This window comes from Symsagittifera roscoffensis, chromosome 1 (genome assembly GCF_963678635.1).
Source record: "Symsagittifera roscoffensis chromosome 1, txSymRosc1.1, whole genome shotgun sequence".
NCBI lineage: Eukaryota > Metazoa > Xenacoelomorpha > Acoela > Convolutidae > Symsagittifera > Symsagittifera roscoffensis.
The window spans coordinates 39,164,428-39,187,657 of record NC_087062.1 but is presented as its reverse complement, the minus strand read 5'-3'; the positions used below and the strand labels follow the sequence as shown (position 1 = coordinate 39,187,657).

The following is a 23,230-nucleotide window of genomic DNA, read 5'->3' as shown; positions in this document are numbered from 1 at the left end:
TTTGTTCGACAGGGTAGTTTTTAACAACGCGCTCTTCGAGATATTCGTTACCATTTTTTCTGCCATCGCAGCCTAGCCGCTTTTTCGTATTTTTCTTTGATTCATTCTTATTAGTTTATATATCGAAATGTTGAATTTCGATCCTCTCAATTTGATATTAGAATCTCTCAGCTTATTTTTAGTTAACTTGAAAACGAAAAACCTGAATAAGATTCTGAATTAATTTAAAATCATCTAAAAAGTACAAAGCATGCAGGATAAAAAATGAGCGAATTTCGAATGTGAACAATTAAGAACATTTTTTTTAGAGTTCAATTCATCGTGCCACAAGTTGAGAGCGAATATTTTTGAACCATCTATAAGGAGAATTTGTGGTGTATTTGCAAATAGCATTTGTGAAATGAAAATAAGATTTAAGTATTAAGTAGAAGTTGTATTGCACATTTAGATTCGCAGTTAATCGTCAAAAAATAAGCATCTGGGGTTGCGAAAGCTTTCCTTTAAGGGCAGTTGAACACTTGAAGGGATGATCACATCACATTACTTCAAAAGAATCAAAAGACTAGATATTGACCTTAACCTAGTAGTGTCCCATTTCTTACGTGGCGAAATATGTCATCCGGTTGAACCATAATTTTTGTTTTGCAAATTTAGGATTTCAAGGAAGACTGAAATTTGAAATTAACAGTTTTTGACGCCTAGGAAGGACAGTAAAAGGTTAGGAGAGTATGCAATTTATGATAGTTATCAACCAATCAGTAAGTCCTAATGAAGCCAGTGTCATTAAGGTTAACTTGGTTGTCGTCATTTGAGTTTTTGTTGTGGAAGGCATTGGTCATGTTCGGTTGGGTGGCGTATAGCATATTGGGATTTTGCTGCGGTTGGTGATTATGCATCGATTGTCTGCTGTCTGAAGGCACCATCATACCCCCTGAACCCATTGGCTGTTGTTGTTTCAGACGAGGATGGGGCATCTGGAAGCCCCCTGGCTGGGCTAAATTGCCATTCATGTGCATCTGCTGCGGCGACATCTATTAAAGAAAATCTGCTAAAAGAACCCGGATAGACGTAGGTCAGATAAGATTTACAAAGCCTTCAAAGCAAATCATCTTGCGACCGGCGTCAAACCCAATGTGGCAATAGAATTCGTTTAAAACTTCAACAAAACATCTATCTGCCTTCAAAAACACACCTGTTGCTGCTGGAGATTGTTGAGCTGCTGCAAGTGATGATGATGCTCGTGCTGCGTAGATGTTTTGAGGAGGTCAGCTGCCAGAGAGTCCAGCTGGTCGTCTGTCAGCTCATAGGCTTCTGCCAATTCCCGCTTGGCTATTGGAATTAGTTTGTCGTCGAACCAGGTCTCTTTTGAGAACATCTAAAAATTATTTTAAATGTCAAAATGCCATAAAGCAGGAGACCAATATAAAGTTTTCGCAATGGGTTTGTTTTGTTGACACATTTAGGTCACACTTTTAAATAACCCAGAAAGCTCCGACCACGACTGCTTAAAAATATATATCTTCCCCATTTTTGGCATTATGTCGTTTTTTGAGCGTTTTGGGGAGAGATGAGCTTAGAGATAACTTTAGAACATAAGTAATGACTTTAATACTACTCAAAGATTACAGTTTTCCATGTTAGATGAATAATAAAACGAAGATCAGTTAGATTATTAATTATGTTTTCAATTTGAAACTTTTCGTGCCAGGGAAGCGTTTAACCAGGCTTCAAAAACCAGGTGGAGAACAAAACAGAAAAAAAATATCATTCAATATTTAAAAATGATAAATTTTTGAAAGTTCCTTCGGTGCTTAAAGAAGTGTCTTTCTCTCCAAATAATCTCAATAATAAAAAAAATTGTGAATTGATAGTACCTGATTACGTTTCAAAAAAATTATTGTCTTTAATTTTTGTCTGCTTATATGTGTTGGCTTAAACGCTACATCGTAAAATTGTTTTTTTTTCTGTACGCAAGCTCCATTGTAGTTGTTTGTAGTGTTTTGATTTTCTTCTGATGTTTGAAAGTTCACTAACTTTGACTTCGTAAATTTTCTTTTTTTTTTGCTGAAAAATTTTATGCTGCCCAAATGAATTCGGCTTATATTTTATAGGCTTGATGATCTATATTAGTTTCAAGGAAAGTATAAATTTTATGCTCCCCTCTGGATAGCACAAAATGCTAAAAACCTTAATAGAATTAATAGTTTTCGGCCAATGTAAAATCAGAGTCCTGGCCTCAAGTTGCGTTTTTCGACGAGCAAAAAAAGTTAGTATGTGCGTGTGTTTTGAGGGTGAGAGGGACTTAATAACTTTTTACTATTCTTTATACTTTTCACAATTTTTTTGGCCAGCTTTGTAAGTAAAGACATTGAACTTTGATTAGTGGCGTGCTGTTGATTTTTATAAATAGCGTGATGTAAAGTAAAGTTCATGGTATGTTAGATGCTAATCTTGTCAATACTGTCAAAATATATTCAGCCACCAAAACCAGGCGAATTAACTTTGAATTAAAGTTTGCAATCTCCGTTTTCAATAACATCAGGGGACGTCGGACGGACTAACAACACGCATCCGAAAAATAAATTCAATTGTATAAGAGCTCAAATAAAGTGCAATATCATTAAGTGCTCAAATAAAGCGCAGTACGTTACAATCAGCTTAAAGACCTCATATTGTTTCATTTGACGAGCAAATAAAGTTTTGAGTGTGTTTTTTGAGGGCAAGTGTGACTTAATTCTTTATATTTTCTGTTTTAGTTTTGCTGATTTTTTTCGGCTTAAAAAGTTTCTGCTTAAGTATTTTTGGCTTTGCCACCGCTTGGTAAAATTATTTCGCCGCTCGTTTAACATTCTAGTGTCTTGGCATGTTTTTGTTTCGCAACTAGCCTTATTAATTTTGATAGACCTAGTTTTTTCGGCATTTTCGATTTTTTTTCTGACTTAGTGACTTTCTTTTTTTGTATCGTCTCTGTGTATTTGCTTCACTTCTGTGTAAAATAATGCCAAAGAGGGGACTTTGGCTGTTGAGGGGGTTGAATCCCTTCTGGTTAGATAGTTTCCAAAGATATGTTTAAAGCAAGAACACCTCTAAAACAATTTATAATAAACTGGCTTTTTCATGCCGGCAAAACCATATTTCTCAATTTTTGATCAGGCAACTTCCTATCAAATAGTTTCATCAAGAATCTGTATGAAATTCAACTCTATATCTTAGGGAGTTGCAGAGAAACAACAATAACTCGAAGAAAAAATGCGTTCAATTTTGCTCATTGGAATCAAAAAGTTTAATCAAAACAAAAAGAGAAATTTTGGTAGATGCAGATTTTCGCTGCTATTTCTGTGGGCTGAGTTGCTTTGTAATGTTGTATTGCAAATGATGGGAAGCTCTGCTTCGCTTCTGTACTTTATTATGTTTTGAATGTTACAGAATAAACAAGAGCGTTAAATAAGAGCGTGGGTCGAGGCAGTTTTTGAATGGAGCAAAAAAAAAAAAACGCGTGCGAACACGCTAGCCGGACGATCAAAAGTTACGTAGATGCAGTCATTACTCGGGTAGTCCCATTTCGAGCAGGATTTTCACCCACTGTGGCAGTGGAATATGACCACTGTGACTCGTCCCAATGGCTATATTCTACGCTGACTCAGATCTTTTAGGATTCATATCTCCCTTTTGTAGCCATTGTTCTACAAGTCGCATCTTGTTTCGCTGCAGTAAGTAGCTGTATGTATTTTAGTATCCGCCAGATAAGATTGCGCAAAAGTTATTGTATGAACAAGTTTTCAAATCGGAGTGGCAGCCGGTCTTCGAAATTTTGACGTGGTAGGTTGCTGAAGGGATGACGAATTTAAGAAAAATGATTAGGATTGAGTGATTCTTTTTTTTCGCTGATATCAGCAAAATTTGTTGTAAGTCTGGAGTTCAACAGTGATTTTGTTTCAGTAAAACAATATTTAAAAAGTCCAGCGTAAGTTTTGTTATTTAACGATTGTTTGTTTAGCAATCTGAACTAATCGCTCCCATATCCCACCAAAATGATGCCTATAATATGGATCGAATTTCCAGTCGCTTTAATTCATAGCTAAACAAAGGCAGTTTTTTTCCTATCGAACCTTTTAGGTCATCATATAAGCGCGTTACTAGCTCCTACAAAAGTTACAATGATTTTAGGTGCACCTTTTCCTAGATGAAGCAGACAAGGACATCGAGAAATGTATCAGTGTTTAAATCTGGTCGTAGAAAAAATTTTGGTTTCAAGTCAGACTTTCTCCAATTTTTGGCCTATTCTCAAAAATTCGCCTGCGGCGCAGAAAATTTTGTTATGTGGTTTTATAGAGTTTAGTAAGGGAAACGTAGAAAATTAATTTGGTCGGCCTACAAACGACCAAATTAATTCGAAAACTTTCTTAAAATCCACCCAATAATTTGAAGACCATATTTCGGTATGATTTTGCGTTACATTTTTGCTTCTGTCAGCGTGCAGGCAATCTCAAATTTGCCTTGAGATTGTAAAAGATTAACTCTGTCTAAATAGAATCTTGGAGAGCAATTGGGGAACGACTTAAAGTATCTGCCTCTCAGTGACTAAATCGAGGCCTTATTATCAGTGTTCGATGCTTGAGGGTGGGAAAACTTTTCTTAGCCCAGGCAAGTAACCAAAACCGCTGCATGTGTGTCTTAATGATGTGCACAACAGGAGCTTTCCGCAAAAATTGAATGCTTGGTATATTGATAGTTTGCCTCGTAAATAAATGGTCTTGAAAAGGACTAACTTCTCTGAGAAGGTTGTTGGCACTTCCCTGTGTTCTCTGTTGACTCGGATCTCCGGATCCATTGGGCAGACTGGCTGTTTCCAGCAGGTGTTTGTGCAGTGCATAGTCCCCTTGGCCCCCCTTATTGCGCATGCTGTTGGGACCTGCCACGCCCCCTGGCAGTCCGTTAGTGTTGCTGTTCACGTGGTTAGCACCTGGGTGATTGAAGTTGTTCACGGGGCCCTGCTGTTGCTGCTGATGATGTTGTAAATGAGCCGCGTGGTTCTGAAAATTGCCCATAAATATCAATTTTATAACATTAGCTTTATATTTATAATAATTGCAAATATAGGGGAATAATTGCTGTGACAAAGGGATGAGACTCGATTTCGTTGAAATATGCAACATGAATGATTGTATGCTTTTGAAGCTAATTTGATGTTTGCCTGCCGATGACTGCTGCAACACTAAACATGATGCTTTTCAACAATTTTCCAGCGTTCAATTTTTCTGAAGTGACTGAAAGTGAACATTTAGAAAAAACTGGGAGTCAACATATGTGATGGAACGATCTGTCTTTGGCGATGTTATGAACGCAAAGGCGTAAATGGATGTGGCTGCGCGGAAACGAATAGACAAACATACAGTATTCAGAAGGGAAATATCGCTGTGGAAAACCAAGCAACTTGCAAAGTAATTACGTCCATTGATTCAAGCAAATCTCACAATTGTTTTACATATACTCGAGTCCTTACATAGACTGCGGGCGTCGTCTGTTGACGCAAAAGTCGGGGTCTATATCTGCTATTTTGGGCTGCTCCGGCATTTTGGGGTTTGTACAGCCTCGGTGGGTTTTCGCCACACTCAGAGAGCAATCTCTGGTCGCCTCTCATTTGAAGAGGGGGAATGGGACCTGTCTGGTTATGAGATTGAGGCTGGAGATGGGAGGGGTCTTGCAAGTGTCCGTGGCTTTGGTAGTGCGACAGGGCAGCGGGGAGTGAGGGCGCTGGGAACTTAGCCTTTTTGATCTCAGATAACGGTCGCAGCTGGTTCAAAATTATTATCAGTTAATTTAAGGTGTAATGTTGAATTAGTTAAGAGCAGTCCACAAGTACGATAAACATTCTTAATCTCAAAACTTCGTAAATTTCTACAGTGCAACACCGATTAAGAATTCTGCAACTTACCAATTAAGAAATCATCTTCTAGTTAATTCGCCTTTTTTAGTTAGTAAAAGTAGCCTTTTTAGAACTTTTAGTAGTGGTCGAGTAAATGAATAAAAATGCTAGTGACGTCACACCAACCGAATGTAGAGAGAGTGAGCTTGCGTGATCGTTAGTCGGCATCCGGCTGTAAAGCTTTTTGATAGACTGCGGAATCTGGTTCGGCCCGAACCCAGTGTGACCCACAGCCCCATGTCGCCCGTGCACTAAGGCATGGTGGGCAGAAATTGCTGCCGCGTTAGAACCAAATGTGTGATTATGCACGTGTGGAGACTGTTGGGCTAAACTAGACTGATGTTGATGATGATTCGGGATCCCGCCGACGTTAGGAGCTCCAACTTGGTTTCCACTGGGTCCTATTACACCTGTTGAGTTCAAAGAATAATGATGGTGATGATGGCGCAACAGGTGTGTGGCGGCGAGGTATTCTGCAGCTGCGTGTTTCGGACATCTAGCACCTGGTGCCGAAGCACCTGTCCGCGAGGCGATGTTTGTGAAGGAGTTTTTCGGCGTCATCCAAATTTCGTCGCCGTCTTCTTCGAGGTCACCGAATGTGAACTGGAATTGTTAATTGGACACTCGTTAGTTAATGATTTCAAATCAGCAAGCAAAACAAAAACAACTCAGTCAAAGTTGCAAAATTAGTGGTTATTAATAGCAATTAAAATGCAAGGTACGTATTCCTCAGGTAAGCTTCTTTGAAAAGTAAATGTAAGTTTTCGAAATAAAAAAATTTGGATAAGAGCACACAGTCTTGGGTCTGAAAGTTGTGTTCAAAACAACCACATAGAAATCTCAAATAAGCGGCTATTAGACACTTACCTTGCTCGTTCGCTGCGTGTTAGTAGGTGAATCTTCGTCGGGACTGCTGGAGTAATCTGGCGACGGGGGTTGTTCTGTAATTGGGGTGATTGTCCTGGAAGACTCAATGTATCCCTTTCCGGGCGGGGACATCATTTTCTGACCCTGGTCAAACTCACTGTCGCTTTCTTCAATACTGTAGTCGTCGAATGGACGCGAGAAGCGTGGATTGCTATATCTTTTAGGGGGTTTCTGGAAAGAGTGGTCTTCCGACTGACTCACGGAGTTGACGTCTTCTGTGCTCGTGTGGCGAGATGGGCCCTCGACATTCACGGTGATTGGCAGGTCAGACAAGTTTGCATGCTCATCAGTCAGAGACTCTCTCCTGAAACATTTAATTAAAATGAAGCTGAAGTCTGGAGCCCTAAACCAACAGAAGAGTTTTGTTGCGCAGATTTCATTGCCCCTGAGGAGTTTCGAAGTCCTTCGACCCAGATGCTTTTTTTGTTTATGCGCGAGGCTTAACTGCGGAAAATTGCAGATACTATAATTCAAATAAATAAATGAGAACTCAATGGTATGAACAAGAAAAGCAAGAATAACCGATAAGATTATACGTTTAATCGACTTACTTGATGCGGTCAAAGTCACGTTCTTTTCGAACTCTCCTTCTCGCGGGTGGACTCTGCTTGGGCGATGGAGTCCTGCGCATGCTCGAATTCCTACTCACTATCGGTTCCGCTGACGTTTCACGCTGGAACGGCGATTGGATTGATCTTCTGTTTGCGTTGTCTGAAACGGAAGCAGTTCGACTGCTTTCACCCCCTCTGAAACTTCCTCCTCGTTTGCTGGCGCTAGAGGACCTACGAACGGCGTTGAAAACGTTGCCGAAGAGTCCGTGGTTTCTTCGATGTTCCGGTTCCTCCTTTTCCATCTCCTCCAGGTTCCCAGATATAGCTCTCTTCAGTTCCGGGGCAAACTCCTGAAGTTGTCGGAGTCCAGCCTGTAGTGCGCCCGCCTTGCCCTGTTTCTCAGCAATTTGTTGCTTTCGTTTTTTGAATCGACGGAAGTAGTCTTGTATGAGAAAAGTGGCATAGAATTTGCCAACTGTTACATCATCGTCTCCTGCAAGTGAATGTGACATGTGTTAAAATGAAATCTACTTAGCTTAATTAGAAAAATTGATAGAATTTGACTTAAGGCGCTTTGAAGTCAATTTAATCGCAGAATTTTGAAAACGACTGCACTTTAAATTCATTGAAGAGGATGGATGATTCAGTATATAGTTTAAATAACAGAAAAACTGGAATTAAATTGTTCATTTTTTGTTTAAATTGATACCAGAATTATTCTTAAATATATCCATTTATGCTAATGTGCCACGTTCAATCGTAGTTCCCTGTCAAAACAAAACTCTACAAAACAAGACTCTACGCGAATAATCTACGATTTCCGAAAACTCTAGTTCTAAGTCTCACTTCTGATCCGGAGTTTGGGATTCGAATCCAACCTAGTTTTTTTCTTCTGGTATGATGGTATCTAGGTTACATTTTCTTATGAAATTGCCGAGAGCTGATAAAATTACAATGCGATACGAAACTGAAAGTGATATTTGTATTATTATGTAACCTCCTGGTGGCGGTACGACTTGGTTTAACAATTGGGGCGAAGTGCGCTTCCAGATCTTCTTGATCACCGCCCTCAGTTCCTCGTTGGCTTCGTCTATGTTACCTAGAAAATAAAGTCACATTATTACCTTCTTTCACTGGAATCAAACTTGGTAATGGATTCAGTTCAATTGCAAGGACTGCAAAATTCAAAAAGGTTTTGAAAGTGCAAAAAGTTGTCCTGGGTAAGGTACCTTAAGCGCAACTAAAAATCTTACATAGCATGCTTTTTTCGCCATTCCTTTGGATTTAAGTGAGGCGCTAATAAATATCAATGTCCCTTCAACTTCAATGAGTAATGTTTAAAATTCAACTGAAACTTAAATGCGTCTTGATATCGTCGAAGCTCTTACAATGGGCTCTAATTACGAAAAAATTGTAAAGATAAAACAAAAAGTATTTGCTGCTTTTCCAGTAAGATATTTTCATTTTTTAGAATATTTTCATGTCAAACTAGAACGTTTTTTTCTTCTTCAAAACAGATTGGGGTAGTGAAATTAAACAGTTGAACTGATTGACCGACCGATCACATTGGTCTGTTTATGCTTATGTTGTGGTGATAAGAGTTAATAACAGTTTGCAGTTGGTTTGGGTAATAATAAATCAAGTTATGCTCAGAGGCGGTGTGTTAGCGTGTGCATGGATGTCATAGGAGAGCAGGCCCATCTTCATTTTATTATATAAGTGGGGTAGTATATACAAACCTCCAGTGTATCCCATAAGTTAAAACAAAACAGTGCGTGATCAAATGTTATGTAACAAACTGACTCATTTCCAACAGTGACCATCAGGTGCGATCTTTCAAACATAGATCCGACTAGTTTTAACCAATCGTGACGAAAAGCAGAGCAGTATCAAGAGTTAAGCGTTTTAGACTTCAATTTGAAGCAAAACTATTCGAGGCCAAGTGTATAATAATTGCTTGTTTGTAGAGAGGTTTGCAAACACGGTTTTTTCTCAATATTGATATAACCTATCAACTTTCCCTCAATTTATTTCTGTTCATTAATTTCAGTAATTTTTTTTGTGTTACTACGCAAGATGTTTCTTATTTAAAACCGGCAGCTAGCTATCTTAAAAAGCTATGAAGCATACATTAGGTGTACGAAATTAATTGATGTACATAAATTTGTTTAGAAAAAAAAACCTTTGAGTGAGTGCTATTAACCAAACTGGAGGAAAAAAGCAGTTAGAGCGGTGTTTCCTATGACTTCATGAAACTGATTGATTACATGTCTGCTAAATGGGTCGAGAATAAGCGAAGCCCTAGAACACTTTAAACAAGCGTCGCTGTACGTCGCATATAAAATTAAAAGCATATTTACATCCTGTCAATAATTTGCAAATGAAAGCATTTTTGATTTTACAAAGAACACCAAAAATTTTATGACAAATTAATTTTGCGTTCATCCATTTTTTTAAAATAAAACCGCCCTGACAACTAATTGGTCCAAGCAAAAAAAAGTGAGCAACCAGACGCAGAATTAAAGCAATTGTCTTGAAATTACGTGCGGCGGACGGTTTTAAAAAAAATCAATTTTTGCAAAATTATACTTGTACTTAACAAAAACTACATTAAACAAGATACTAAGGGAATTAATCTGAAAATTCAGGGCTTTGTCTTTTGATTCGAGCGGTCTTGTTGATATTATTTTCGTCTAATAAATGTTTTTTTTTAAAGTTATCGACGTACATCTGATTTTAATTGATATAATTTGCTTCGGATTTGTGATTACTTCAGTAAACAGAGTGTCTCGTTTTAATATCGAATACGTTTTGCGGCGCAATTCACCTTAGCTTAACAATTTTCGTAGAAAAAATGCCTTTTTTATTCGTATTATTGTTAAGTTAAATAGATAGTCATAAATGCATGGAAAGATGTCATTCATCAGTGCTTTGTTTAATGTTGAAAAACTAGGTCACAATATGTTAGATCGTTTATTGCATAGAGGAAAAACTAAAGCAGACAAAAGCATTCCCCCATTTTTTCAAATTCAACAACCAATAGTCGTTTTTAAAATGTCCGCTGAGGGGATGCAGAAAATAAAATTTTTTAAGTAATTGCAAAAAATATTATTTTAAGTCTTTAAATAATATCCGATCGGATAAATCGAACGGTCACATAAATTAACTCTATGACCGGATTCTATGTTGGAACTTCCGGACAAATTTATCAAGATGAATCTTTCACAACACTTAAAGTGTTGTTGTTGTTTTTAGCCCCGGACTCCAGCTAAATTGAACTCAAGAGCTCGATTCGGATGAACCTGAGCTCTGCAGTTTCATAACTGCGTGAATAATTTTGATGAAAGCGATGAGTTTTCAAAATTTTGAGCAATAAGCATAAGCAGCGGACAAACTCAGGTGATCAAACCCACGCACCCAACCAAAGCATAAACTAAATTAAAATAAATTAAAAGCCCAAAGTGAAATTAACTTCATCAGCCTCGGTAAGTGGCAGCCTCATCAGAATTAACGACCACCTCCCGCAAGTAATAAATTTGTTCATGCATACCTTTGGTCTTTTCGGAAATTGGACCGAGTTGTGCTGCGAAGCAGAATTGTTCAACAAATTGAATTAAATCAAAAACAATCCTCGAGAAAATCAAATCAAAGCTAACAATTTTGAATCCCCTAAACGAATAAATAATTATTAGAGCGGTTCAGAGTATAAGCGGTACCCTCAGGTGCTTAAATATTCGGACCCCATACATGATTTCGCCCAATAAATTAGGGTCCCGGGAAAAAGTACCCCCATATCCCCCACCCCTTTAAATATTGTCAAAACCTGGGATCGAACCAGAGACCGATGTGTCCCAGACTCAATGATGGTGATGGTGCTTTGATGTAAAATTTGAATTGGATTTAATATCTTGCCGTACATATTTTCAAAAAACTGATAATTTAGGACTCCCCCATTACTGATTTGTTGGTAGCAAATCAGACCCCCTCCATCGATAATAATAATCCCCATAATTAAGCACCTGAGAGAAAAAGCATTCATGAACATTTAATTCGAGTTTCTGGAATCTAAGAAACTAACAGTCCTGTTGTTCAAAGCTGCAACAGAAAATCAAAAGCACAACTCTGAGATGTTTTAAGTAACCGATTATTATCGTGACTGCTGCCAAAAGCGAATAGCAAAGATAGTTCCAAACTTTTTTGAGAAACATATGTTAATTATAGACATTTTGTCGCGTTTGACTGTTTTACCCGCTTTCTATAATTTTGAACTCGATTTGTTACAAACCTACCATGAAATAAGTGAGTATATCGAAGCACAGTTTCTTATATAGAACAACAGTCAGAAGCGTATACTTTTCAAGTTGATCATTTTCAGGTCCAAGCTTCAGAAGACAAGCAGAAACTAGCAGTGTAAGAAAATATCATTTTGGTATACTTCAAATACAAACATAGGTTATAAAATCAAAAGAGTATATGCCTTTGAATCATTGTATGTTTTCTAAAAAGTCGAGCTTGCATTTCAAAATATATAATTTTCATTTTAAGGCTTTCGGTTTAAGGCGCTATTTTAATGCTTTAATGAAACGGAACTTAAAAATTTTACTCAATGCAAAAACCAACTTGGGAAGTTATGTTTAAAGCGATTGGCATACCTAGATGTAATATAAAAATCAAAGGATCAGCTCAACAATTCCCCTTCCCCGACCATGCTGATTCGCTTACAGGGGAAACCCTGCCTACTGTTTTACATTTCTATATCTCGAACTAAGTGTTGACATCAATCATTTAATTATAAATGTTTCAAGCGTTATAATAATCCAAAATTGTGCTAACAAATTGTAAAACGGATACATACTTTGAGGGTCAGAGCCAAAAATGTCCTTTTTCGATGGGGGGGGGGGTTTGTTAAGTTGATAGCAATTAATATTGAGCCAATTACACTTGCTAGGGGGTAAATGTGTTGTTCGAGAACTCAATCCTAGCACAACCGAAAAGGTACGACAACATAGCCTGTGGTGCCATTGCATTGCAGTACAATATCAAGTTAGACTAAGTCAAAGCACCACCAACACATTTGCTCAAAATTCAATTTTTCAAACATTTAAATCACATCATTGTCAAACTTGAACAGTAAAAAGAATTCATTGGCTCAATTATCTTCGAGAAAAACTTCAGCAAAGGTATCCGCAGTGCTTCAACTTCATCTCAAGTTTAATTCATGGTTGCGTAATACGGATACCAAATTTAGGTTCGATCCAATTTATGTTCTAGTTACCTCTGGCTAAGGAACGCCGTCTTCCCGCGTAGGAGACGCCTGTATCATAAACTACGTTATCTTTATTAAGGCCGCTCTAAGTCATAGCTTATCTTCTAGGGTTCTCATCTGAAAAGACTTGGATGATATTGAACCGGCGGGTTTTGGTATTAATAATTTTTATTATTTTTGATATTCATACTAACGAAACATCAAAAATATTTTCATCTCGCGATGTCGCCGACATGAAGTGGAGAAAAAAGAAGCATAGAAAAGCTCGCACTGGCTATAATTAAGTCACGAATAAGCGATAGATTTGAGAAACTAATATTTAAATGAACTGTTCAGAAGCACATACTTTGTTTTTAATGCTAACACTATCCGAGTCGAAATCTCTGTTCAGCTATCAACGCTTTGTCGCATACAAACTTAATAATTATCCACTTGGAGATTGAAAAATAAGGTTTTTTCAAAATCAAAATTGTTTAACTATTCCGCAAAAACCTATCAAAACCTTTGCACATGGAAATGAGGTAACAAACTATTTTGATATACATATTCCAGCGCCAATCATTTGATGAGTAATCAATCACAACAGGAAATGATGACACGTGATAAATGGCGCGCGCATGTGATCAATTCAGTGAGGTACACCAGCTCCTTTCCGCTATTTCAGACCAAATCATCATTACTTTACTTTTGTGAGCCTGTCCTCACTACGGCTACGTATTGCTTTGTGATTATAGGAGTCGCACATGAGCAAACATAACAACAACAAAATGCCGCGTAATAGGCAGAATGGCTGGAGTCCGAATTATTTAAGCAGTTTGTTAATATCTTTAACACAGGATATAGTCAGAAAAAATTGAGACAATGAGTCGAAAACATCTGAAAAAAATATCGAAAAAACATCAACCAAAATTTTTATTCTCTCGTCTCGGGTGTTCAAGTTCAACTTGCAGACGACATGCCGAGAAGCACAGTTTCCAGAGTTAAATTGGTAATGAAAGAAAATCTACCAAGTGGTAACTAAGCAGATCATACTTCGGTAGACGACAGCTGGGCCGAAAAAAATGGTCACAAAAGTTTTTGAGCTATAAAAAATTTTGAAACTCAGACTTTATGCTTGAAAAAATAACTTCGCCCTTCAGACGAAAAAGGATATGCTATCCCATCAAAAGAAATAATATAGGGCAACTTAGCCGATATAGCATTAGACGAAACTAGTTAGGCCGAGCAAAAAAGGAATTTTTAAAGCGAAAAAAAAATTAAATTATAGCAATTCATAGGTGGTAACTTAAAATAATAAAAGAATAAATCATAACGTATTTCAAATATAGTATATTTTGCTTCAATCAGAATAAAGGTCCATGCTTAGGAAAGTCAGCCGATAGACCGTTTAAACGTTCCAAAAATATTCAATTTGAAAAAAAATCAGCTTCCGGCCTTTATCGAATCTAGCAACTTGGTCGCCCCAGGAAAAGGCGTACCTCCAAGCTAAATGTGCAAAAACCGTCAGGGATTTGATAGCCAGGAACATTTCAAGAGCGAATTTTTACGGCAAAACTGTTAACGGGGAATAATCTTGTACCCGATTACAAGTTGAGGCAAAACTCGAAGTTTAAGGGCCGGTTAAAACGCTGGGGCTGCTTCAAAACGGGTGTAGCGAAACTCTGTATCATTTCGGACACATATAACGAAAATCTCAAAATGAACTAAGGAAAACCGAAAAACAACTGTTTTTCTTTACGCTTGTGATTCTAAAATATGTATGCCACTTTTGGAGTTTCATCAAACAAATTATTCCAATGAAACAAAATATGTTTCAGTTTGAAAAATAATTATAATTGTTAAAATTTCTTTACACGCTGGTCTTCAAAGATATAACGCACACGCATAGCATTGTAAGCTAGCGGGTAGGAAATGCGACGGAATTCACAAAGTGAAAAAAATATACACTTTTTAAAAAAGGTCAAAAACTTTCATTTACAAATTTTTATCTCAAATGAAGTGAAATTTGATAAAAACTTGTTGAAAAACCCATAAAAATAATGCCCAACGGTAAATTGGCACGGATAGAAAATTTATCAATTGGGAACTAGAAAGACAATACTTGGGTAGACGTCCGTTGAGCCAAAAGAAAAGTGATAGAAAATTATAAGCAATCAAAAATTGTACAACTCCAAGTTGTTAGATTCCCCGGAGCACAAACACGCATTAAAATCTATTTTCGATAAACGAACTTTTATGAGGCAATTCGGCCGATATGCAGAAATCATCAAGGCCCAAGGACCTGTAAGCACAAAAATTTTACAAAATCCTGAAATTCCTGCATCGTTACATACCGCATTCTAAAACAATTAAAAGTCCGGGAGCCTTCAAGCGAAGGACATGATTTGGAAAACCGACAAAAAAGCAGACAAACGATGGTCCGACTATTCAATTTTTCCAGAAAACATTCAAGCTCTAGTTAAAAACTTTGTCCAGCCGGGATTCGAACCCGAATCATTAGGCGGCCAATTCTCGCACTTTACCACTACCACCAGATCAAATAGGAAGTGCTTGGAAGTTACTGAGGTTTCATAATAAAGCATAATAGGGCAAGGTCAAGTTCTTACAGATTTGTAAAAAAAAGTTCTTTACTGAATAAAAGTCTTGTTCTGGATTAAAAACCATTCGCTCTCAAAAAGAAAACTACTAACTTACTCAAAAAAAAATGGATCAAGAAGTATTTTTTAAAATCTGTAGGGAATTATTTTCCCTGCGATAAGCAAGTTTACTGCAATTGGGTACTCGACTTTTTTCTGTAAATAGCTTTGTTCATATGAATCATTTGCTGGAAGCCTCTATTAGCAACAAATTCACCTCTGTAGAATTATTCTATGCAAGTTAGTATTTAAACTATCTAACCTATTCGAAACTGCTTTGTATTTTGGTTGTATTTTTACCGATTCAAAATATTAAAATTTCATTTTTTTTGTTTTTTTTTTTAATTTTTTTTTCGACCTGATAGGTTTCGGCCTATTTTATATCAATTTTTTGGCCTCATATTGCGTCGTTCCACGAGAGAAAAAAATTTCTGTGTGCGTGTGTGTGTTTTGAGGGTGAGTGGTACCTAAGAACTTTTTATTAGTCTTGAATGTTTTTTTTCCGATTTTTGTTATCTTTTTATTTTCTTTTCTTTCGGCCTGATAGGCTTCGGCATATATTAAATCGGTAAAAATGCACAGTGAATTAGCGTGTGCATCTTTTTTAATTTATGCAAACCTAATAACTCTACGCAGAGCTAAGCTCAGTGCTAATAAAGCTTTGATTCACTTGTTCTTGAATGCACTTACAAATGAAAGCACACGATCTGTTTTAAAAGCAATTAAGAATTGACAAACTGGAGAAATTATATATTTTTTGCTACTAGGCTGGAGGGGCTATAATAAAAAAAAACTCAACTTTCGAAATGCAAAAATCATCGCGACCTTTTATTACGTTTATCGAATTTAGAATCATCGAATAAAAATCAAATTTTGAAAAAACTTAAGCTAGGAGTTAAAATTGTATTTGGAAAACGATTTGCCGGCATTCTGCTCTTAGAACGTTTCTGCTTAAGTACACTGCCCACGGCGCTCCAACAAATCAAAATTACATCACATCGCAACATGAAGTCAGCAGTAAATGTGAACAAGTGCCAACAAGTTTATGTTATCATCATAAGTATATAAGTATGGATGAAACTGTGTATATGAGTAACTACGAGAAACTTTTTTGTCAGATGTTAATAAGATCTAATAATATGCGAGTGGTAATAGATGTAAAACGTTTCAGGTCCATCGCAAACAACAAATCAACACAGAAAAACCCATGATAGTGTACGTATATGTAGCCAAACGATGCGATGCGCCTTCAATCAAGTAAGCGGCGTCAGAGGTGAAACATAGTATGGGTGATGCCGCGAAGCAATCACCGTTGTTACCTTCCACGAAATATTACTTACTGTCAACTATAAAGTGAATGGAAATTATGATCTTTATGAATTTATGACTAACATGGAATAAATAAAAATTTAAGGATCAGCAGATGGACGACCCATTCTTTTCCAAAAAAAACGTAGGTCAATTTGACATCTAATCCTTATTTAATCTAAATGGTAACTTAAACTGACAGGGTATTCTAAATAGGGTGCTTCATACAAAGCATGAAAGCAGCAGATCCGGAATTTTATGATATAAATATTCATCTAATCTCGTAACAATCTATATAACACAAACTGACTGTTGCGGTAACTTAAATCTATACCAAAATTAACTAGCTTAGGTAAAGATGAATGTTTCAGTTTTAAAAACGTAATAAGTAATCTAAAGTGTTTGTTTTTTCGTGACATAATATCTAAAATTGGGTAATTACCTTCAGTTTTGATTTTCAGGTTTGTCCGAACAAGTGCGAAAAGCGTGGCGTTGAAGCAAACAGTGCCGTCACTGTTCAAGGGCATGTTCATCGACACCAATCGCTAAAATACCGAACAGCTCAGATACTTGTTTGTCCAACTTGTCAACTTCAATAACATTTTCATCAATACGTCGCCACGATTTAACGCGAACAATTTGATAACGGCAAAAAAAACATCAGAGAGATTCGGAGAAACAAAAAAATTACAAAAAATTTAACGTTTATTTGTAAATTACCTTGCAAGCTAATCTATGCGGACACAAGTGGCCAAACCCAAGAGGCGGCGAGATTTTTCTAAGAAGTGTTACCACATCTAAATGCTTGATTCTCCCTCTGAAACAAAACAAAATTTAGTGGTAATTAATATTGAGGTGCAGGAACATTAGCATGATGAGCAATCGCCTGTCAGAAATGTTTGTCCGAAAAGTAAAATGTCCTGGAAAAAAGTCCTGGAAACAAGAAAATATCAGGTTTCTCTTTTTCAATTTTATTTTCAAGCATTACCGTTACATTTTGTTCTGGTGACATTTTTTTTATGTTCGACGAGGCATGGCCATTTTGCAGCTAAGCAATCAACAGACGGCGTATACTTTCCACAGCCGGGAAGGAAACTTCTTCGGAAAGAAAAGTCTTACGATTTAAGCCTGAATATCTTTCTGTTTACGGAATGGTCTATATAGTATCAATCGATTCCATCTGTTTATTGCAATCGGGTATTGCAATCGGGTACCAGACTTTTTTCTCGTATCTAACTTTTTTCTCATGACCCATCTCATCTGGAATTTTAAACTCATCTCTACTGGTACCTTGTTTCATAATTAAATCAAATTTATTATTGTCTCCGATCCTTTTAGCATGGAGGTAACGAATACGCCTGGGACGCAAAGGTCCTTGTGTCAAATCTGACTGTGACCTGTTTTTGGCGGTGTATCGACTACCGCAAAAATTTGACAATTGAAAATCGCATCGACTAGCATAAGAATTGAAACGCAAAATTCAAATACTGTCAGAACTTTATATAGAATCATTATACGTAGACAATATATATAAATAACAGTTTTCTCTTACATTTGACAATTTATGCGGCAATGATTGTTCAGTTTAAGTCATTACAGATCGGGGTGTGACTGGTCACAAATTTATGTGTTAAGGAATTTCATTTGATTGCATAATTTTTCAATTGCTAAGTTTTCTATTTCAGAAAGACAAAGTTCATTTTGAACGGATCAAAATTCTTCTTCTATATGTTTGAGAAATAAAGCTAAGAAAATTATGCTCGTCGATACATTTTCATCTTTTCAAACTTTAATGGTAGTCGAGCCTTATGCTAGTCGATCGGTCACCCGTTTCAAATTTCCTTTTTTGTTTCGCTTAAAATATTTATTCGCCCGAAATTATTTCAGCCTATTTTCACTGGCTTAGTGACCTAATTTTGGGTCGTTTCAAATGAAACACAATTTTTACGCTCCCATCCGCGCTTTTTAAGTTGGTTGCATTTTTACCACTCGGTTTGTTGAAAGTTCTTTTTTTAGGCTTAACAGGTTTCAACTTGTTTTATATCGGCCTAGTAGCGTCGTTTGATGCGCGAAAAAAGTTTTTGTGTGAGTTATGATGAAGGGGGACGTAAAAATTTTTAATTAAGTTGGAATTTCAAAAGAATAATCTTGAAGAGTTTCTGCTCCAATATTTTTGGCAGATATTTTGCATTCTATTGTTTGAGCATGTGTTTTTCACAATTATTATCACTCATTTTGATAGATTTAGTTGTATCGCAATTGGTGCGAAGCTCGGCTTCGCCTCTGTGCTCAAATTTTACACATTCATAATCGTAGTTCGGCTCACTATTTTAAAACTACAATAGAAAACACATGGACTGACTCACTTAGCCTCCGGATCGAATTCGGACCAATGTCGGATGAACTCGTCCAAATGATGGGGTCCCAGAATGGACCAATCACGAGTGAGATAGTCGAAGTTGTCCATGATGACAGCCACGAACAAGTTGATAATCTACAAACCGAAAGACAGAACTGCTAAACAAAGTTATGTTAAATTTATTGTTTTAGCTTGCAGGGCTTAAGTGTTTTCTATCCCAGAAAAAGATTGGGGAAGTTCAACAGTGACGAAGTACAACAATGCCGAAACTGAAAAAGCTTGAATACTGTTTTGTTTTGGAGCGAAACGAGAAGAAACTATAACAACTTGTTGAGTTAATTGTTTGTTCAGAAAAAATTATGACGCCGCGACTGGAGAACTTTTGTTTGTTTAACGAGCGGTATTAAGTAAAAAGGCCATTTCTGACTTTTCAACTTCCGTAAATTTGAATTAATTTATTTGTGAATGACTTTGGACGAGTAAAAACAGTATTCAAAAAATTTGAACAACATTTTTTCGTTCGGCACTGTTGTACTGCTCCAAAAGATAACAAAAGCTTCTAATCGTTTTTTTTAAGCTGCACCATTCAAGATTTAAAAAATAATGCAAATTATTTAAAAGCAATCTTTACATAAATTTTGAAGGAAAATATATAAGAACTGAATCCTTAACACTAATAGCTTTTCAGAGGTGAACGAAACATTACGAATGGCAGCAAGCATAATTGAATCTTACCAAGAATGAGCATAGTGCGTAGAAAGTGATGAAATATGGGTAAGAGGCGATAGACCCGCAATTGGGTTCCGGTCCGACCTTCGTATTCACCCATAGCTTGTAGGGGTCTGACACCTCATCGCACATCACATCAGGGTAGTTTGCACAGCCCAGCATAATCTCCTGCCATGCTTCACCAGTTGCCGACCTGCAGGAAAAAAAACTTTTTATCAGGTACTGCAAATCTGACTAGTTACTGTAAAACATAATCGGAAATAAATGCTGGAATATAGTTATTTCAGGCATCAATTTTCTGTACAAAAAATTCCCAGACTGTAAATTATAACACCTTTCAACACAAAGACAAAGCGGAGATTCGCACCACTTTCAATACCACATCAAAATAGCATTGCAAGCTGGCAGACATGAAACTTAAACATAGCCAACAGACAGCTGGAAAATAGTCCATGAACGCAAGAAGACCGAAAAAATACTGACTTGTTTTTAAAGATATTTCGACGAAAAAAATTAAAAAGTAGATGGTCTGAGAACTCTTTGAATTTCGAGAACAACTTTTTGCACTTTTTTGATAAAATTAACCCAACTTGAAAAAACTGGATCAATATGTGAAAATTTTACTTCACTGAAATATCTGAAAATAAAATTCCAGCTTCGAAACTAGAAACTGATCACGTTTTTCTTGAAATTTACACTTTTGCTGTTCGAAAGTGGAATTTGCCTTCATTTCAAAAAAAAAAATAAAAAGTCAAACCACGAAAAAAAAACAGAGCCTGAACAAAAAGAGTAAAAAAAATCATCACAAACTATACAAAACTCTGAACTACGTTCATCGAATCGTTACAAATTCGAAACAGCCACAAGTAAAAAAAAAACTTCACAATATTGTCTGGAATGATGTTCTACTTACGGAAAATACGTCCAGAAGCATAACCGAAGGCCTTGAATAAAAACTGTGTTTCCCCTGAAGCAACTCAGAATTAAGTCACTAAAATATAGGCCGAAATCATTGAGGCCGAAAGAAATTTTTTAGCGAAACAAATAAAAAACAAAAAAGGAAAAACGAAGTCAAGGTAAGTGAAATTGCAGGAGTAAATCAAAAACTAAAAACGACTATAATTAAACAGAAAAATGACGATTCTAAAATGTGACAACTAAGCCGAGTAAACATCAGCAGATTATTATATTTGAAATAGAAAACTTCCCGTTTGAAAAAAAAACAGGTCCTTGTCAGATTCGAACACAGGACCTTTACCGTCCCAGGTATATTCCTCATCTTCAGGCTGTGTGCTGAGTCTAGATGAGTCATGTGGACAAATTTATTACAGGGAAAAAAACTAGTACCCGGTTACAATACACTTGCAAAAAGCAGGGGTAATCAGAGTATTTTCAGAAATCTATTTAATGCTCAGTATGAAATAAACCATGATTTTGACTGCAGCTTATTTGAAAAAATTTCGGCAAATCGATAGATAGTTTACACAGAGGCGAAGCTGCGCTTTGCACCACTTGCGATACATAACCAGAAAGCCGCTAAGTCGGAGGAAAAAAATCAAAAATGTCGAAAATACTATATGTATCAAAATGAATCAGGCTAGTTTTGAAACATAAAGATGCCAAGACAACAGAAAACCACGAAAATAGAAATTGCAATTCAAAGCTGAAGAAATTTTACCAAGCGGTAACAAAGCCGAAAATACTTAAGCAGAAACCTTCTAAGCAGAAAAAAATCAACAATACTTAAAATTAAAAAAAGGTAACAAGTCTCTTTCCCCTCAAGACTCCCCCTTCGCTCGAGAAATTACAAACAGCAGAAGTAAATCAAAACACTAAAAGCAACTACACTGTAAAAAGCGTACAAAAAACGATTTTACGATGTAGCAAATATTTTCGACTGAAATGTTACATCGTAAAATTGTTTTTTGTACGCTTTTCACATTGTAGCTGCTTTTAATTGTTGATTTACTTCTGCTGTTTGTAATTTCTTGACTTCATATATTTTCCTCTTATTTCGCTTAAACTTTATTCTGCCCAATTGAAGTCGGCTTAGTGACCTAATTTTGAGCTGTTTCAAGGCAAACGTAATTTTGTGCTCACTGGATACAAATGCAGACAATAATATGAACACAAGCAGACAATTAATAAGCCGATAATTTTTTTGAAACGGAATGTTTCCCGTTCGAAAAAAAATTGATCCTGTCAGATTTGAACCCAAGACCCTTGCCGTCCCAGGCGTATTCGTTACCTCCAGGCCAAGTGTGCCGCAGACGCAATGAAATTTGAATTCAATATAAACTGAACCCAAATTTACTATTAGTTTTTTACATTCTGTGAATAAAATTATTTACAGTTTTAAAAAGTGTAGTACCCGATTGCAACACCCTTGCTTATCACAGGGGTAATGAATGATGATAATTACCGGAAGAGAACCAAGATAGCAGCAAAGAATGTCTGAAAGTTGTTGTTTTCATTGATAGATGTGCCTTCCACTTTTCTGATCTTCCCAAACATTTGCATACCGATCACAGCGTAGATGAAGAACAACATCACTATGAGCAGTGCTACATAAGGCAGCGCCTGGAATACAAAATTAACTTCAATTTTTTAAGTTCAAAAATTAATTCCAATCTTTTCACACTGCAAAAGAGAGACAATTCTAGAAAGTTCTTGAATCGTGCCTGAAATGATTTGATGAAGGTCCAGAGGAGAGTCTTGATGCCTTCGCCCTTGCTGAGGAGTTTAACCAAACGCATGACCCGAAACAGTCGGAAGAAGTTGATGCTGACCAAATTGGCATCAGGCTGAAAACAATATGACGTTTTATTTCTAAAACAAAAATATTTCAAACAAAGTTATCGAAACAATTGAACATCACGTTGTTTGTGATTATGACAATGACTCAAATTGAAGTGTGATTCAGATGAAAAAAATTTGAATGAAATTAATTTTGAACTAAAGAACGCGTGAAGACACAACAGCTATCCACCCCGTTCAATCTAGCAGTCACTCTAGTTAGCAGAGTCAACCAATCAAACCGGATCTTGTTACCAACCACCCCCCCCCCCCCTCCTATGCTACCTCGTAAAACATTACCCCCTATAAAAGACTAACTCAACTGTTCAGTATATACAAATTTTGTACTTTAGCGAATTAACCCCCTTATAAATCAGGGATGAGGATAGTTTACAAGATCCATCAAATCAAGTATCTCGAAGGACAGGTATCAAGTGTGTTAATATGTTCCCAAGACAAATGAGATCACTAATATAGGTCGCTCTGAGTCCTTTTGCCAATATCCTCTACAAAGCTACTCAGTGCATTCAAAATCTAATTGATTATTATAAATTTTCCGTCAATTAGACTGATCTAAGAAAAAACTTTTAAAATTTGCTAAACAGTGATTTAAAAATTTTAAGCCAGTTCTCGAGAAAGCGTGTATGATCTGCCTTCTAGTACATTTCGATTCAAAACAATTTCCAGCTTTAAATCCAGCCAATTTTAAGCTTAACGACATGGAATGTTACC

At 36.6% G+C, this 23,230-nt stretch overlaps 1 protein-coding gene across 10 annotated transcripts in view; it reads right to left on the bottom strand.

The window, feature by feature from the left end:
- Window positions 1–201: 201 nt before the first annotated feature.
- The window catches only part of LOC134844147 (muscle calcium channel subunit alpha-1-like), a 181,873-nt gene continuing 158,844 nt past the window's right edge, over window positions 202–23,230 (bottom strand). For 4 of the 10 annotated variants that reach the window (XM_063860689.1, XM_063860697.1, XM_063860679.1 and 1 more), the window contains 15 exons: window positions 22,384–22,506; window positions 22,125–22,282; window positions 19,709–19,895; window positions 18,981–19,108; window positions 17,335–17,431; window positions 17,057–17,159; window positions 12,680–12,718; window positions 8,402–8,503; window positions 7,405–7,897; window positions 6,794–7,157; window positions 6,053–6,529; window positions 5,504–5,794; window positions 4,770–5,033; window positions 1,193–1,375; window positions 202–1,031 (listed from right to left, as the gene is read on the bottom strand). In XM_063860689.1, the coding sequence (XP_063716759.1) occupies window positions 756–1,031; window positions 1,193–1,375; window positions 4,770–5,033; window positions 5,504–5,794; window positions 6,053–6,529; window positions 6,794–7,157; window positions 7,405–7,897; window positions 8,402–8,503; window positions 12,680–12,718; window positions 17,057–17,159; window positions 17,335–17,431; window positions 18,981–19,108; window positions 19,709–19,895; window positions 22,125–22,282; window positions 22,384–22,506 (3,285 nt within the window). In that variant the 3' untranslated portion in view covers window positions 202–755. Of the gene's footprint in view, window positions 1,032–1,192; window positions 1,376–4,769; window positions 5,034–5,393; window positions 5,416–5,503; window positions 5,795–6,052; window positions 6,530–6,793; window positions 7,158–7,404; window positions 7,898–8,401; window positions 8,504–10,954; window positions 10,988–12,679; window positions 12,719–17,056; window positions 17,160–17,334; window positions 17,432–18,980; window positions 19,109–19,708; window positions 19,896–22,124; window positions 22,283–22,383; window positions 22,507–23,230 lie in introns of those variants that run through there. The other 6 variants (XM_063860730.1, XM_063860721.1, XM_063860706.1 and 3 more) reach the window with 5 other exon arrangements.